At 49.2% G+C, this 17,167-nt stretch overlaps 2 protein-coding genes across 10 annotated transcripts in view; both read right to left on the bottom strand.

Moving 5' to 3' along the window:
• Nucleotides 1–2,793, bottom strand: part of Tcf25 (transcription factor 25) — a 34,438-nt gene extending 31,645 nt beyond the window's left edge. For 4 of the 9 annotated variants that reach the window (XM_006255793.5, XM_063277952.1, XM_063277953.1 and 1 more), the window contains exon 1: nt 2,239–2,781. In XM_006255793.5, coding sequence (XP_006255855.1) covers nt 2,239–2,430 — 192 coding nt within the window. In that variant the 5' untranslated portion in view covers nt 2,431–2,781. 9 annotated transcript variants of the gene reach the window in all.
• Nucleotides 2,794–6,154: 3,361 nt separating this feature from the next.
• Spire2 (spire-type actin nucleation factor 2) overlaps nt 6,155–17,167 on the bottom strand; it is a 38,550-nt gene continuing 27,537 nt past the window's right edge. Inside the window, exons 10-15 of the mRNA NM_001127538.2 lie at nt 15,772–15,872; nt 12,199–12,333; nt 12,029–12,096; nt 8,634–8,661; nt 7,014–7,129; nt 6,155–6,494 (exon numbers count right to left, since the gene is read on the bottom strand). Of these exons, the coding sequence (NP_001121010.2) occupies nt 6,272–6,494; nt 7,014–7,129; nt 8,634–8,661; nt 12,029–12,096; nt 12,199–12,333; nt 15,772–15,872 (671 nt within the window). The 3' untranslated portion in view covers nt 6,155–6,271. The remainder of the gene's footprint in view (nt 6,495–7,013; nt 7,130–8,633; nt 8,662–12,028; nt 12,097–12,198; nt 12,334–15,771; nt 15,873–17,167) is intronic.

The raw sequence follows: 17,167 nt of genomic DNA, 5'->3' as shown, positions 1-17,167 counted from the left end.
AACCATCTGCCAAACCATAAGCCAGATGGCCCATAGTCAGCATTGCTTTGAACATCCCTGAGATCTTGAGGAAACACACGCCATGATCACAGCGGACTGCTCGCGCTGAAACTCGCAGTCTCAGAAATACCGCTTCCCTTCCTATTGGCCTTCGGCTGCCATGAGCCTTGGTTTTGATTTGTAGCTAATTCCAAACCCCAGTCCTCTGGAGAGGCAGCAAGGGCTCTCCACCACTGGGTTGTATCTCCAGCCCCCCTGCTTGCCTACCAGCAGTGTGGGCAAAGAAGTGGCCGAGCGGTCAGCAGCCAGGGCCCCAAAGGCAGCAAGATAGCTAGCTGCTGCTTGACAACTAAAGAGAGGCAACTGACCAGTGTGGGACGGGACAGAGGGCAGAAGCAGACAGGAGCTGAGGCTAAAGGTAAAAGCTGCTAAGAGCCAGGGACGGCAAAATCGAGGACAGCTGTGAAATCTGTAGACCAATGGTCTCGGATACCTAAGGTCTGAGAGCTAATACCACCGGCTGTCAGGGGAGGAATCCCAATACCAAGGAAGACTTGTGCAAGGGTGAATGATGTGATGTCTGGGCTCTGCTTTGAAACCACCTCTTCTTAGGGAACAGGCAGTACAATTATACTAATGGGCACATATGGGTTTTTTTGTATTTCCCTATTTTTTTTAAGATTTATTTATTTATTTTATGTATGCTAGTACACTGTCTGCTGTCTTCAGACAATACCAGAAGAGGACATCAGATCCCAATACGGATGGTTGTGAGCCACCCTGTGGTTGCTGGGAATTGAACTCAGGACCTCTGGAAGAGCAGTCAGTGCTCTTAACCACTGAGCCATCTCTCCAGCCCCATATTTCCTTTGTGTGTGTGTGTGTGTGTGTGTGTGTGTGTGTGTGTGTGTGTGTGTGTGTGTGTGTGTGTTTGAAAACTAAACCTAGCTGGAAGGTGGTGGCACACTCCTTCGATCCCAGCACTCAGGAGGCAGAAGCAGGTGAATCTCTGAGTTTGAGACGAAGCATCTCAAAGCAGTCTACAGAGTGGGTTCAAGGACAGTCAGGGCTACATAGAGAAAGCCTATCTCGAAAAAGAAATAATGACAAGCAAAACCTAATAAATCAGTTACAATGAAGGGATAAGAAATAGTAGGAATGGGGGTGACTTTCAGGCTGAAAGTCAGAGGAGGTAGGAGAGTTCTGACTGTACCAGGGAGCGACTTATTTCAACACTGCCAATCTCTGACCCAAACTTCCAAAGCGTCTGTGACATTTCCCACACTCTTCTTTATCTTGGCTAGGAACTTTTAAACCTGCTGATAAAAAGCAGGGGACAACTGGGGTTGTGCTGTCTAGGGCGGTGCCATAGAGACATGGTCTCCTATCTGCGACTTGAGGACACCTCACTGCATCAGACACATTACAAGTTTTAACTCACTCGAAAATGATCACTGACACCTTACCATATGTGCACGCTGGAGATACAAAACGAGCAAAACATTTTACCTGCCCACACGTGAAGTCTAGATCATAATTCCCACACATATGAAACTGCAGACCCAGATCAGTCAGATGTAAGGAAAAAAGCGGGCCTCAGGAGGACTACACGTCTTTCTGCTGCCAGGAATGCGCTAGGTACAAAGAGCTGGGACCCACTGAGGTATAACTAGCTGGGACACACAGAAATAATTGTGACGAATAAGCCCGAAATGTTTGCAAACGAGCTAGAATAGAGAGACCTCCCCTCGGGTAGCAGATAGGAAACCATGACTACCCTACTATAGCACTGCCCTAGATACCACGACCCTATTCAGTGAAGCCCAGACCCAACTGAACCCCACCTCCCACTCACCGCCCATAGTGGCCCTCCCCTTAGCTGTCTCCGATGTCACGCCACGCCCACACTGACGTCACGGTCCTGTATTGCCCCTACGTCACATCGGGTCGCTAGACCCTGCCCTGAGACACGCCCTATACTGCAGCAAAGTCCTGTCACTCAGCCCCTTGACAGCAACCCCCAGCTAGATCTAGGATGGGGAACGCCGCCCCTCGACAGCTCCGGGACTTGCAATTCAGCACGGCCTCATCACCCCACCCACCCAGCCGAAGGCCCGCCTCCCCCGATGCGGCGCAATTCTTCTCTCCGCCCACCGACTGCAGTCCAGACCCAACTTTATGCCCCTTCGCATGACGTCATGCCCCCTACCATCCCCCTCTGGTTGCCCAGCTCCTCACCAGCTCGAACCGGTTGTTGACACGGACTCCTTCCTTCCCTGCACCCCCGGGGCGCCGGCCACCCAGCCCCGTTTTTGGTCCCTCTTCCTCTGCGTCATCGTCATCAAGGAGGACAAACTGCAGGGCGTCGGGCCCTAGGGGTTCCTGGCCGCGCTGTTCCCCCCTCAGTCTCCGGAGGGCCCGGCGCGACATAGGACCCGACAACCAGATGTAGGCAGAGGGACGAGGAAGAGCAGCAGAGTGGCGGCGCCTGCGCACTTGCGGCGCGCTGGCGCAAGGCTGGCGTGTCGCGTTTGCGCGCCGCGGCTCTCCGGAACTTCCTCCCGATCCCCGGAGGAGTCGTGGAAGGTGCGAGGGTGGCCCAGGGAGTTCTCGCGAGAGTCGAGCCCTGGCGGCGGCTGGAGTGCGGCACTTCAGCTTTCGAGGTGTATGGGTTGCGTTAAGCTGGCTGTGCGGCGGATGGCAACGCGCAGGCTCAGAACGCTGCACGCCACGGACGAGAATCCCCGGGCGAGCGAGCGGGCGGGCGAGCGAGCGGGCGAGCGGGCGGGCAGGAGGGCGGGGCAGGTCAAGAGGCAGTGAGAGCAAGTGCGCTCGCCGCAAGGCACGTGCGCAAAGATTTCTGCTGTGATAGGAGCGAGGGACCCAGTCGCCAGCCCATCTCTGTGTAGCCTACCCATTCGACCTGCCCGATGATCCCCACCTCCACGATGCTACTAGACTGCAAAGGGACAGTTTTCGCCTTAATAGAAACAGTCTAACATCTTCAAGACTGAATATCTGTTCTCCTAGGTGTTCCGGGTTGCTTTTTTATTGTCGCGAACGCAACAGGGACTACCATGTTAATATTGGGTGATCAGGAGCTATCTAGGTGTGGATCCATGGTCTGAAGTCGAGGCGGCAGTCCTTCCTACGTGTATTCTAATTAAGGAAGATTTTCACAATGAGGAAACAGGGACACTCTGCACAGATCCTTTCTTTTTCCATGTTCTTTTTGTTTGGTTGGTTTTGGTTTTCGAGACAGGGTTTCTCTGTGTAGTCCTGGCTGTCCTGGCACTCGCCTTGTTGTAGACCAGGCTGGCCTCTGCCTCTCAAGTGATAGACTAAAGGTGTGTGCGACCACACCCTTTTTTAAAAAAATAAAACAACACCCCCCCAAAAAAAATTTTGCTGTGTAACCCTGCTGCCCTTGAAGCTTGCACAAATCCTCTGTTTCTGAAGGGCTGGAGTTACAGAGCTATTCCAAGTCCAGGCCCCATTTTTTTTTTTTTTTTTTTTTTTTTTTTTTTAGTGTTTTGGAAAACTTTCCTAGACAAGCCAGGATTGAGTACCTCCAAAGTAAAATGGTGCTGGGTTGAACCTTTTCCCAATTTGAGAGCAGGAGAGGGCTGTGTGGGTGTGGAGAGAGGAGCTAGGTCAGTCACCACTCTAAATTCCAACTTCATTTTGGGAGACAGATGTCCTTTTACAGGTGAAGACTGAAGGAGTTTTAAGTACCCCAGAGAGAACCTGGCCTTGAATTCATGTGACTCCCAAAGTCCACCCAAGGTAGGCAGTTGGCGAGGACAGAGAAGGCGGGCAGGGCAGCATCCCTTAATTCCAGCTCTGGTGTGAGTCCACTCACTGTCCATGTGCTCCTCTCCAGCCTGCCTCTCCCAGGAGCCTTAGTTCCTCCCTTGGGTTGATGATGAGCTCTCTGCCCATGCTATGCTAGATTCCTTAGGTACTTCAAAGCCACTGATCCACAGCTGCTGTCTCAAGGTGCCCCTGACAGCCCTCTTCCCTGCTTCTAATCAATGTTAGAGGTTGTAGCTTCTTCCACACCAGGCTCAAACCACCACCCTGACTGATCAGGACCAGGCTGGCTTCTGTGTCCTCCATGAACAAGTGCTGTGGCCAGCGTACACAGGCCTTACCTATGAATAAAACGGGAGGTCTCAGTCTGGAACTGCTTCTCCTGAGGCAGAGGTCATGGATCCTGAAGGATGGAGTTGGTCTTCCCTGAACTGCTGCAGATCTGGGCCTTATGGGAATCTCAGCTCTAAACCACTGTATTTGGCGTCATTTCTGATAGAAGAGGCTGAGGAAAGTTCGGTGGGCTGACACACAACCAACCTACAGGCTGCCCCCGCTGCCTAAGCAGCCTCGGGAAGTGGTTATAGGGCACCGTATAACACAGGCATTGCCCCTCAGCTTGGCGAGGTGTTTCCCAAGATGTGAGTTTATGGCTTTCATTTGTGTTGTGTGAGGATCAGAACTGGCGACACTGTGCTTGGAGTGTGAGCTGGATATGTGGCTGCTTTTGAGTCTGTAGATCAACCATTGTACTTAGTTCTGGGAGCAGCTGTCTATGAGGGCACTACACAACCATGAGGGTTTTCTTGTTCGAGAGTTCACTTTGTAGCTCAGATGTCTGTAGCTTGCTCTGTAGCCCAGGCTGGCCTCAAACTAATGATCTTCCTGATGCTAATTCCCAAGTGCTGGCCTCACAACTGTGAGCCTCCACACTTGGTCAAACGTGAGTGTTGTTGTCGTTGCTGGCTGAGTGACAGTGAGATTCCTGACCTTCTCTGCCTGTTCTTTTAAAACAAAACAAAGGGCCAGAGAGATTGCTCAGTGGTTAGAGTGCTTGCTGCAGTCCAAACAAAGGAACTGGGTTCAGCTCGTAGCACCCATGTGTGACCCACAACTGCCTGCAGCCCCAGTTTGATAGCTTCCATGGCCTCCTGTACATATGTAGTTTATATAAATTAATGTAAGCAAATGTAACAGAAGCAAGGATATCTTGTAAAATTCAAAAATGTCAAAATACAAAGGCAGTCTGTGAGGTGCTCAAATGAGTGAGTGCTGGGAGCTAGCCGCTTTTATTGGGTGTTCTAATTTCAAAGATAACTTCCACAGATCTGTCTGTCTGTCGTAGTCATGAGCCCTTGGTGCCTCCTATAGTCCTAAGCGGGCTGTTAGAGGCTGGAGTCAGCCTGCAGGCCTCGGCTAGCAGGCTTCAGTGGAAGTTTTGTCATGTTCTGAGATAAGCAATCAAGTCTCTTTACCTTACTGAGCCTTTCTTTCCTAATCTGTAAGGTGGGGTGAGACAGGCTTGCCCTGGAGTCCACGAGGTGCTGCCTCCGGGCTTAAAGAAGGTGACATCACCATCATTTGGCGAGCAGCCGTGCTAACCTACAGAACACATTGGCCTGCAACCACGGCAGGGAAATAGTACGGTATGCAAGCCTGTGGTAATGGCTGTAGGGTTATCAACGTTCCCTGATAGGAAGCATGTCACCAAGCCCTCACAGGAGATTCCACTCACCCCAGATGCACCATGGTCTTGGTATAGGAAGTAGAAAATTGGCTGGGGGTGTGAATTACAGGGATGTAGTTTTCATGGGTGACAGCCCATGCTGGGAAGGTGCTTCAAGGTCATGTGACTACCTGAGAGTCACTTATGTTCCCATAAGTAACCACTTGCTATAGTACTGTAATCTCAGTAAACTGATTGGTTCAACGAGTTGGACTTGAGTGGAATCATTTCTTTGGTCTATCAGTGCCGTATCTGGATGCTTGTTCATACCCCCCTAGGAAAAGTCACAATGCTAGCAAGAGACCAAGAGCAAGCTTGACTTGGGGGCACCTGGGCTTCTTCCCAGCAGAATGCCACATGCCCAGAGGCCTCCCTGGTGCCTGAGGCTTGAGCTCCTAGTCCTGGTAGACCCAGTCTACCCAGGGAGGAGAGGCTGCCCCACACTCACTGCTGAAGAGAACCAAGGTAAGGGGCCTGGAAAGCTGACTCCTGAGACCACAAGTCCCCTGCCCTCCCTCCATCCCCTACCCCGCCCCCTTTCCAAGGACTCCTGAGAGGAAAGGGAGCTGGAGTAAGCTTGGCCCTGAATGAACTGTAGGGAACGAGACAATGTATATAAATATAGGCCATATATATATTATAAATGTATCTATATATGTATATATGTACATGCGCGAGGGGGGCTGATGGCAGCTGTGTTCCAGGGTGGGGTGCAGGGAGGCCATCAAACAGTCATTGGAAGTTGAGAGTCCTGGTGTTGGGGACATAGAGGGACTGCGTCTGGCGGCTGCGCCGTGGCGTGGCATTGAGGACATCCACGCTCTTGCGGCTGGAGCACACTACGTCAGCCACAAAGCTGGTGCAGTCACTGCAGACGTCCTTGAGGACACAGCCGTGGGCATAGATGTGGGGGAACTCCTCCTCCACGCTCCGCCACTTCGGTCCCTGCAGGCATCTAGATCGGAGAGATGCCAGGAAAGAACCATGAGAGGGGAGAAGCCTGGGGTTGGGGATTTAGCTCAGTGGTAGAGCGCTTGCCTAGCAACCGCAAGGCCCTGGGTTCAGTCCCCAGCTCCGGAAAAAAAAAAAAAAAAAAAAAAAAAGAGAGGGGAGAAGCCTATGGGGCTAGGATCTCCCAGAGGGAGGCCTTGTCCTGCCACCTCAGAATCCCAAACCTCACTTTCCATGTCCACAGCCACCCCTGCAAGCTGCAACCGCCTCTTCTCTCCTTCCTCATCCACAGGAATCTTAGTGAACACACCTGGCAATCAACGTGCACCCCTGCAAAGGCCCTTCCTCGACGGGCACGGAGGTGCCGAGCCCAGACCCCCCAAACTCAGTTCCCTCCACTCTGCCTCTAGAGCCAAATGGCGTGGGAAAATCCTCACAGGTCCGTGGGAACCTGCCCCAGTTCCCCAGTTACTTTCAATGCTTCACCACCACAGGATACCAGCCGCAAGGCAACGGAACGTACTGGAAGGCGTCTCTCCTCAGTGCTGGCGAGGCTTTGGTAGTTGGCACCCTCTGGAGACTCTCGAAACCAAGTGTGTACACAGGGATGTGTCCATGCTTCTTGGAAGGCATCTTCATCTACACAGGGAAGGGACAAGGTTCCTCAGCAGACACACAGGCACACTATCCTGGGGACTAGACACTGAAAGGTTCAGGCGCTCTCTATACTCTTACATGAAGACCCAGCATGGGTAACATTTTAGGGTCAGGAGGAACTGTATCTTTTTTTTTTTTTTTGGAACATTATATTTCTACCACAAAGGGTATAATTTTAGGTTCTGCATGCAACCAATATTTTACATCAACAAGGATGGAGTGTTCCTGTGGTCCAGGGACAGATTATATGGACTTTTTAGAAATGTAGGTTCTGCCGGAGAGATGGCTCAGCAGTTAAGAGCGCTGACTGCTCTTCCAGGGGTCCTGAGTTCAATTCCCAGCAACCACATGGTGGCTCACAACCATCTGTAATGGGATCTGATGCCCTCTTCTGGTGTGTCTGAAGACAGCTACAGTGTGCTCATAAATATGTAACAAATCTTTTTAAAAAAGAAAGAAATATAGGTTCCTCTCTCTGAGCTAAGGAGGTACACTTCCAAGAGTTTCTGTCTGTTTCCTCTGAGTAGAAGCATGCATCTAAATGCAGCCTGGCCTTACTGAAGAGTGTTTAGAAGGGAGAGAGAAACTGCGCCTCCAGCCCAGTCACAGGATGCTTAATGTTTTACTTATTTATGTTTCTTTTCTGCGTATGGGTGTCCTGCTGCATCTCTGTCTATGCTCTATGTGCACACAGGGCCATTGGAAGACAGAAGAGGGTGTCGGATCTTCTGGAACTGGAGTTACAAACTTGTTAGCTGTCATGTGAGTTCTGGGGACAAAGTCCAGGTCCTCTGTAACAGCAGCAAGTGCTTCTACTCTCTGAGCCATCTCTCCAGCACCTTAACAAGTGTTAAGACTACTTATGAGGACTGGGCAAGGTGGTGTACACCTATAATCCCAGCACTCAAGAGACAGAGGCAGGCATATTTCTAAGTTCAAAGCCAGCTTGGTCTACATAGCCCGTACCAGGCCAGCCAGTGCTATACACAGGAAGACTTTGTCTCAAAAAGTCTAAAATAAAATAAATGCTACCTATAAAGATTTTAAGAAATTGTAGTGTTTCTTGGCCAGGCATAGCGAGTTCCAGCTCAGCCAGAGTTCCATAGTGAGACCCTGTCTAAAAGACACACACACACACACACACACACACACACACACACACACACACACACACACACACACACACAGAGGTATGTGGTTCTTGCCTGAAATCCAGCGCTTGGGAGGCAGAGACAGGAGGAAGTGGTGGAGTTCAAAGTCCTCCTCAGATATAGAGAGAGTTTATGAGAGACTATCTTACAATCAAAACAAGCAAGCGCAGTAATTACAGGCTTGGGTAGAGCAAGAGCAGATTACTTCTTAGAAGAGAATGGAGGAAGGGCCTCATGGGGGTAGGGGGAGCGGGGTTTGCCCAACACATCCAATTGGAAACAGCAGTGCCCCATCCTACCTCACCAAGTCCCAAAAGGTTCCCCCAAATCCTCACCTTTACGCTACAGGAAGTGCACACGGCTCTGGAAGGGACAGAGAAAAACAATGTCAGTGGTAAGGAAGTGTAGGGAGGAAAGATGTCCTTCTCCCCTCATATGTGACTCAACCATCATCACTTCAGCCAGATCCCAGTCACTGGGTACTTTCCTTTCATCCTCCCCCATCTCTCTGGGATATTCATTTACCTCCGCCCCATCCCTCTTGGGAATATCTGGCCTCAACTATTTCCGGTTCCTTTCACCACAGAAGCACCATACAATGTCCAATTTTATACAGCAATTAGTATTTTAAAATTTCCCATATCCAACTTCAGAGGTAAACGCCTGCCTGGCACGTAACATGGATCTTTGTCTCTGGAACTGAGGCAAGAGGACTGTGGGTTGGAGGCTATCCTGAGCTACACAGTGAGGCCCTGTCTCATTAAAAGATAACAAATTCCTTCTTGTAAAAACTCAACCCTAAATTTAGAGGACCATTCTGTAGAGACCCAGCCTTCAGATGGCTTTAGGCACATGCCAATAAAGCAAACACGATTGCCGACAATGAGGTGTACAAACTGTCCTACAAACATACCACCCGCTCTTCACCGTATTAATGAAGGTGGCCAAAATTCCTCTTCTAAAACAATGGGCCATGTTCCTGGGGGGAATGCCCTATAATTCATTTCCCATCGATAAATCCCTAGGTTGGGGCTGGGAGTGTGGCTCAATAGGAGAGTACACGTTTACCAAGCATCTCGTCCTAGGTTAAATATCCAGACTGAAGATGGGGTGGGGGATTCCTGGGTCAACCTAATTTTACTTCACTGTAGTCACAGCACATATTTTGTAGGACTTGAGTATTGCAGGGTTTTGGGTTTTGGTTTTGTTCTCAGTTTTTGTTTTTGTTTTGTTTTGTTTTGTTTAGACAGGGTTTCTCTCTGTATCCCTGACTGTCCTAGAACTCACTTTGTAGACCAAGCTGGCCTTGAACTCAGAGATACACTGCCTCTGCCTCCCAAATGCTGGGGTTTAAGGTGAGCCACCACCACCCAGCTACAAGCTTTAACGATTTATGTATTTAATTTTATGTCTACAAGTGTTTTGCCTACATGTGTGCATGTGGACCGCACATTCACCTGGTGTCGGTAGAGGTCAGAAGAAGGCCATCAGATCCCTTGGAACTGGAGTTCTGAAGGGTTGTGAGCCACTGTGTAGGTACTGGACTCCAAACCAGGGTCCTCTAAGAGCAGCAAGTACCCTTAACTGCTGAGCCCTCTCTCCAGTACCCTCACTTACCTAAAGACAGGGCCTCAAGCAGTGCGTAGAGGCCTCGAACTCAGTGTATAGCCAAGAATGACCTTGAATTCCTGACCCTCCTTCCTCTACCTCCCAAGTCCCGAGGGTGCACGTATGCATCACCGAGCTCAGCTTGAACGAAACACTGAGACTTATTTTGTGGTCCAAGGTAATAACCTTGGTAAATGTCACACGTACAGCCCACAAAAATGTGCACTCAGCTGCTGTGGGGCAAGACATTTTCAAGCACACACTGTCCAAATCTCCTGTTTCCTTCCGCTTCTGTCTGCTGGTTTTATTGATTATGGAGTGCGAAGCGCTTAGATGACTAAGTACAAATGTTGCAGTCCCATTATTTTTGCTGCTTGTGCTTGGAACCTGTTATGATTATTAATGATAGAGATTGTGGTCCTTTCTTAGGGGATGAACTGCTTTATCACTAGTCTTGGCTCTAAAATCTACTCTCTTCATTGTCTTGGTTTTTTGGAGACAGGATTTGGTCTCAAATTCTTGCCAGTCCTCTGTCCCAGATTCCTGAGTTCCAGGGTTACAGTTATGCGCCACTAAACTTTGGCTCTGGGTCTTGCGCTTTTGTTCAAACTCAAAAACTGTACAACTCAGGCATGTCCAGACTTTTAAAAAAAAGTTAAAACTTTATTTTTATTTTATAAGCATGGGTATTTGCCTGCATGTGTGTCTGTGCACAACATACAGTGCTTGCAGAGGTCAGATGATGCCCTGGGACAGCTGCTAGTGGCCTTGTGAGAGCTGGGAATCAAACCCAGATCCTCTGCAAAAAAGCTCTTAACTGCTGACACATCTCTCCAGCTCGCATGTTCAACCTATCGACGTTGTCATCTATAAAGCTTGCACTTCAGTACTTTGTAATGTAATTTACAGTTTTTGTGTTGGATTACATTCATAACTATCCTCCACAACATGCCAGCATAGTCTGCATTTTAATTGGCTTATTTAGGCCATTTACAGTTAATGTAGTAGTTGGGCAGAATTGTGTTCAAGTTTATCATCTTGCTATTTTTACACATATATTTGTTCCTTTTTTTTTCCATTTTCTGCCTTCTTTTGAACTAATGGAGTTCTTAAATACATTTTCTTCTTTTTTTCCTTTGGAGCTGAGGACCGAACCCAGGGCCTTGCGCTTGGTAGGCAAGCGCTCTACCACTGAGCTAAATCCCAACCCCTTAAATACGTTTTCTTTTACTTCAGGCTAGTCTCAAATTCATGATCCCCCTTTTCAGTTTTTGGAGAAACAGTAACAAGCATGTTACTGTTTCGTGCACAAGTACATCTCTAAGGCAGATCTCCAGGTCTCTCTGTGCCACTCTCTCCTCTCCCAACCCTTTTCTTTTTTTTTTTTTTTTTCCCCGGGGCTGGGGATCGAACCCAGGACCTTGCGCTTCCTAGGCAAACGCTCTACCACTGAGCCAAATCCCCAACCCCATCCCAACCCTTTTCTAAGACCTCTAAATGCCCTGCCCTCCTACCCCAGGTCCAACTGGTGAAGAGAAACATCCCCAGGCCAGCACAGGCTCCCTTGTCTGCTTCTTACCACTGCCTGATACCCAGTTGTAAAGCCTAATGTTTTATATCCATTGTTTAACTGTTTGGGGCTGTTTCGTCTAGAAAGCAGCTATTGCCCCATCTTGGCTAAACATGGGTGTCCCTTCACTACTTAGATTTAACCTAAGCCAAATGTGGTGGCACGTGCCTTTAGTCCCAAATCTTTGGAGGCAAAAGCAGGCGACCTCTATGGGTTCCTACCCTGGTCTACATAGTGAATTTTAGCCCAGTCAAGGCTACATAGTGAAACACTGTCTCAAAAGAAAAACAAAACAAAACAAAAAACAAGCAAACAAATAAAAATAAATAAATTTAACCTTGGGTGTGGTGACACTGACCTATTGTCCCTGATACTCAAGAAACTGAAGCAGGCAGATCGTGTTTGAGGCCAGTCTGGGGTACACAGTAAGATCCTGTCTCAGAGAGAGACAGAGAGACACAGACAGAAAAAGAGGCAGAGAAGAGAAAACATCGATTGGCTGGATGTGGCGGAACATCCCCCTTGTTTGTCTGTCTGCTGACAGAAGCTCACCTCTTGCAGAAGAGACAGGTAGGTGGCCAGGAAAATAGGGGAAACTTGGTTCGGCAGCAGCAACAAATCTGCAGGGAGAGGCCAGGTTAGAGCATGGCTGTGTGAAGGCCCGATCCCAACAAGGAATTCCCAGCAGCTCCTGCCCTGCACCCAGAGCACCCAGGTCTTACCTTCCCCCTCTTAAGGCTGCTGAAGAGCTCCTTGTCCTGCAGAAACTTCTCCATCTCTGCCTTCACCAGCACCCTCCGCACATCTACCACCTCTTCTACAGTCAGAGCCAGGCTCTCCACAGGATGGCTGAACTCCTAGTGGGATGGGGAGGGTCCTGCTTGCTCAACACCCTGGGGATCCCGCAGTCCCCTGGTCTCAGTCCAAACAACTTGGCAACTTACTAAAGTATGTGTGTCAGCTCTCTTACCACTGGGTAGTAAGGTTCTGCAACCCCAAGGCCCCAGGACTCCATCCTCATTAACCCCATCCATGCCAGAGAAACTCCATTACCCACTCTGCTTGCAAATGCAATGGCTCTACCCTTCTTTCTCCTTGGAAGCCTTCACCACCGAATCTTTCAACCTTCCTCTCCCCTGGTCTGTACTGTCCCTGGGAGCCCTGGGTATCCTCTACCTGCCTGACTCTTTTTTTTTTTTAAAGATTTATTTATTTATTTTATTTAAGTACACTGTAGCTGTCTTCAGACACACCAGAAGAGGGCATCAAATCTCATTACAGATGGCTGTGAGCCACCATGTGGTTGCTAGGATTTGAACTCAGGACCTCTGGAAGAGCAGTTGGTGAGCCCTGCCTGCCTGACTCGTATGCTCTTCTACACCCAAGCAGGCATCTGCCCTAACTGGTGTTATGAGCGAGCTATCCTGGTCTAACATAGAACTCATCAGTAGATCTGCTTTGTCTGTGAAGGGGGGTTGTTTCAGCTCCTTGAGGTGTTTTTTCCTCAGATGTGCAGCGGGTTGGTCAGGAGTTTCTCATGCTCCACCCGATCTGAGGCATCAGGACTTCCAGCTCCTTTCTCATGGTATTTGTGGCCGGGAGTTTTCACACCAAATGCAGACAGGGTAGCAGCTGCCTCCCAGGGACTCAGGCAGGTTCTTCTGATTTTGATGGCCTACCTTTCAGAAAGTACTTTGTGAGATCTCAGAACTGAAAGGCCACTGTGGACTTGTGGAATTTTACAACACGCCCTTCCTTTCCTTGAACAAAAAATGGGCCTTGGTTTTCTAGTCTTAGGAAATGGCTGCACAGCTATCCGGGCAATGGCGCACACCCCTAGTCCTAGCACTCAGGAGCAGAGGCGGGTAGATTTCTGTGAGTTCAAGGCCAGCCTGATCTACAGAAGGAGCTCCGGGATAGCCAGGGCTACACAGAGAAACTCAGTCCCAAAAGAAAAAGAAAAAGAAGTGGCTACACTTGGTTCATAGTGACACTACGTCATTGCTACTGTCATTCGTTTATAAAATATGCTGTGGCTTTCAGCTGGCGTGACATAAGGACTCTCCAGGTCATACAGCCTCTATGGAGCCTGTAGCCCTGTTTTTATTCTACCTGAAACCTCAGGGAGACTCTACCCATGTCCCTGAGTTAAACTGCTTCTGAGGTGGAAGCAGGAACAAGTTTGAGGTTAGCCTGGGTTACATGTTTTGTTCTAGGCCAACCTGAGCTACATAATTTTGCTCCAGGCAAGCCTGAGGTACAATGTGAGACTGTCTCAAAATAAAAAATAAAGGGGCTGGAGAGATGGTTCAGCAGAAAAGAACACTAGCTCCTCTCCCAGAAGTTCCAGGTTCAATTCCCAGGACCCACATGGTGGCTCACGACCATCTGTAACTTCAGTCCGAGAGAATCTTACCGTCTCTTCTGGCCTCATGGGCAGTGCATGCATGTGGTGCACAGACTTACATGCAGACAAAACACCCATAAATAAGACAAACAAGCAAGTTTTTGGTTTTGGTTTTGGTTTGCTTGTTGAGACAGGGACTCTGTAGCCTTTCTCTGTAGACCAGGCTGGCCCAAACTCACAGAGATTCACTTGCCTCAGCCTCCCCAGTGCTGAGATTAAAGGTGTGGGCCACCGATCAGCTGCTTCTGTAGTTTTAATGCTCAGAAACTATAAGATAATGTTTGCTATTTTAAGATGACAAATTGAGAAGTCACTTACTTTTTCTTAACTGACAAAGGCTTGTTTTAATTTAATGACTGTACAGACAAGAGTCTTGGTCTCTTCCTCCTTGGACAGAGCCTTGATGATCTCTTCCTTCTCTGCCTGGCACTTTCATGTTTTCTTGGCCTTAGACCTGCGAGCCTCAGCCTGGTCAGCCAGTAGCTCTTGCAGGCTTTGTCTGCCTTCAGTTTGTGGATTTGCTCCATGGGAATCCGCTTGTTTTTGAATGCATTTCTCTGATCTCAGGTACAGGCTGTGATACATATGGCAGTCAATCCTCTTAGATTCCCGGTGTCTCCGGAGAAGCCAGCGCAGGATCCTCATCCTTCTCACCCAGGTCACCTTCTCGGGTATCCGAGGTTGGCAGTACCCTTCCCCTTCCCTACGCCCTGCTTCCCTACGCCCACACACCTGGCCTTTCCCTGGTTGTTTCTCCAGCAGCGAGCCCAGGAACGGACAGTCACACACAGGCTACCGGATGATCAGCCCATCTTTGATTAGCTACCAGGTTTGCTGAATGAGGGTTGGCATTGGGGATTTCACTGGTCTCATTAGGGTCCAACCAGACCTTCTTTTTACCACAGTGGAGGACACAAGGGGCTTCTTCTGTAACAGTTTCTTAAGGTTTATTTATCTCATGTATATATGTGTGTGTGCATGTGTGTTTGTGTGTGTGTGTACGTATGTATGTGTACATACATGTGGACGTTAAGGAGTAACTTCTTGGAGCCGTTCTCTCGTACCATGTATGGGCACCACCTTTCAACTAAAAATAATGCAGGGGTGGAGTGATGGGTCGGTGGTTAACATCACTTACTGCTCTCTCAGAGGGACTTGGGTTCAGTCCCCAGCACCCCGCTAACATCTATAGCTTCAGTTCCAGGAAATCTGATGCCTTGTGGCCTCAGCAGACCCCAGGCATCCATGTGGTACACAGACAGACATGCAGGCAAAACACTCATATACATAAATAAATACTCCTTTAAAGTTAATAAGGCCACCTCAAACTTACATACAACTTACAATCTTCGAAGCACTCTAACATGTTTTGTTTAATCTGAGCCTCTGTGTGTGAGATAACGGCATCAGCCATCAGCCTTCCTTGACACCTGCGGGAGCCTTGTTGCCCACCATCAGCCTTTTCCCATTACCTCATTTGATAAATTTGCACAATGAATCAGGGCTCCTCGGCAGCCGGAACTATTAGCTCTTCATACAAACAACACAAAACTCATGGGACAGCATGTCCAAGTCTCAGCCAACAGCACACCCCCTGAAAGACCTCAAGTCACACCGTTCGGGTTCATTGTCTATCCTGACCCCACTGGAATTAAACAAACCACTTTAGACCAGTAGAAAGGCAAATTCTCTGCAGTTGGGGGTTGCAGTACCAACATGTACCAGCAGGTGGCAACAAAGAACAACCTCACCAGAATCAGGGACTGGACTCTGGCACCCGCAGACAAAAAGGAACCCTGGGATGCTACACATGTTCTCCTCTTGAGCACAAAGAAAGGATGAAGTGGATGCTGAAGAAGCCATCGGGGCTATTTGCCCTGTCACTTACCAGCCATAGATGTCTGGCATCTGGTGCAGAAGCCTCAGGTCCATCCGCTGAGCTCAAGTTGCTGGGGTGAGGCTGAGACTGGCCACTCACAGAACAGAGACCTGGAGGGGGGTTGGGGATTTAGCTCAGCGGTAGAGCGCCTGCCTAGCGAGCGCAAGGCCCTGGGTTGGTCCCCAGCTCCAACTGACAGGAGGTGCTGTGCCAAATGGACAATGGGGACAGCATGTGTGTCGCAGTGGGGATGGCAAACAAGCTAAAAGTCAAGGGGAGAGCTGGAGAGTCCGCTCAGTGGTTCTTGTGGAGGAGCAGGGTTCGATTCCCAGCACCTACATGGTGAATCACAACCATCTGTTCCAGGGGATCCAACGCCCTCCTCTGACCTCAGCAGAAACCACGAAACCAGGTGTACCAGGCACACATACATATACACATATACATGCACACGGTACACAGGCATACTAGCAAAACACCATACATATAAGATAAAAACGTTTTTACATTAATTAAAAGACCTCTGTGAGGAAGCCACACAAAAGAAGATTTCCAGGGTTTTCAGCTCCTAGTATCAAAATATGTGCTACAAAGTTGCACACATTACTCAGTGAACAATGGGTTCTGCTGATCAAGGTCACATCATTAGCCAGTAGTGGGAACCAGAGGCTAAGCTCTAACCACTGGGAGACACTGGACTCCTTTACAGATAAAAACTCATAGGACATCACCGCTTGATTTGATACGGCTATGCACACTTCTGCTAAACTAAAACTTTTGGCCTTGCCAAAGTCCTTAGGGTTGTTTGGTCATGTTCTCGGGCCCCTGGACCCATTCCTAACACTGACCACTCCAGGGTAAGCCCAGCCGCTGATAGGATAGGACTAACCATGTGCAACCAGGCCAGCACGGTGGGGGACAGGGCTGGTGACAAAGCAGATGCCTCAAGAGCCACCAAGGAAAGGAATAAAGTGTCAGGCCAGCTTTCTTACTGTGCCTCAGGAGGTTGATAATCATTTCTCTAGGTAAAAGACCACTTGTGTGCCTGGTACCCACAGAGGCCAGAAGAGGGCGTTGGATTTACCATAACTGGAACTCAAGATGGTAGGAGTAACCGTGTGGCAGCTGGGATTTGAACCCCCTTTCTCTGCAAGAGTAGCCAGTGCCCTTAACCACAAAGCCATCCCTCCATCTTCCAAGGACTCGAGTGCTTTAGAAAATGTTTTGCAATGAATACAGGCTGGTTAGTCTCAACTGGAAAGCAAGAATGCCTGCTTTAGGTGGTGACAGGCTGCAGCGTGCTCTCCCTGCCATGCTCTCCCTGCAGGGCACAAGCTTCACACCTTGGGTAGTTGCCCGCTCACTCGAAGATGTTGTGAGTCTGAGGCTGCAACACAAAGTCCCC

This window comes from Rattus norvegicus, chromosome 19 (genome assembly GCF_036323735.1).
Source record: "Rattus norvegicus strain BN/NHsdMcwi chromosome 19, GRCr8, whole genome shotgun sequence".
Classification (NCBI taxonomy): domain Eukaryota; kingdom Metazoa; phylum Chordata; class Mammalia; order Rodentia; family Muridae; genus Rattus; species Rattus norvegicus.
This window is presented reverse-complemented; position numbering and strand designations above follow the sequence as displayed.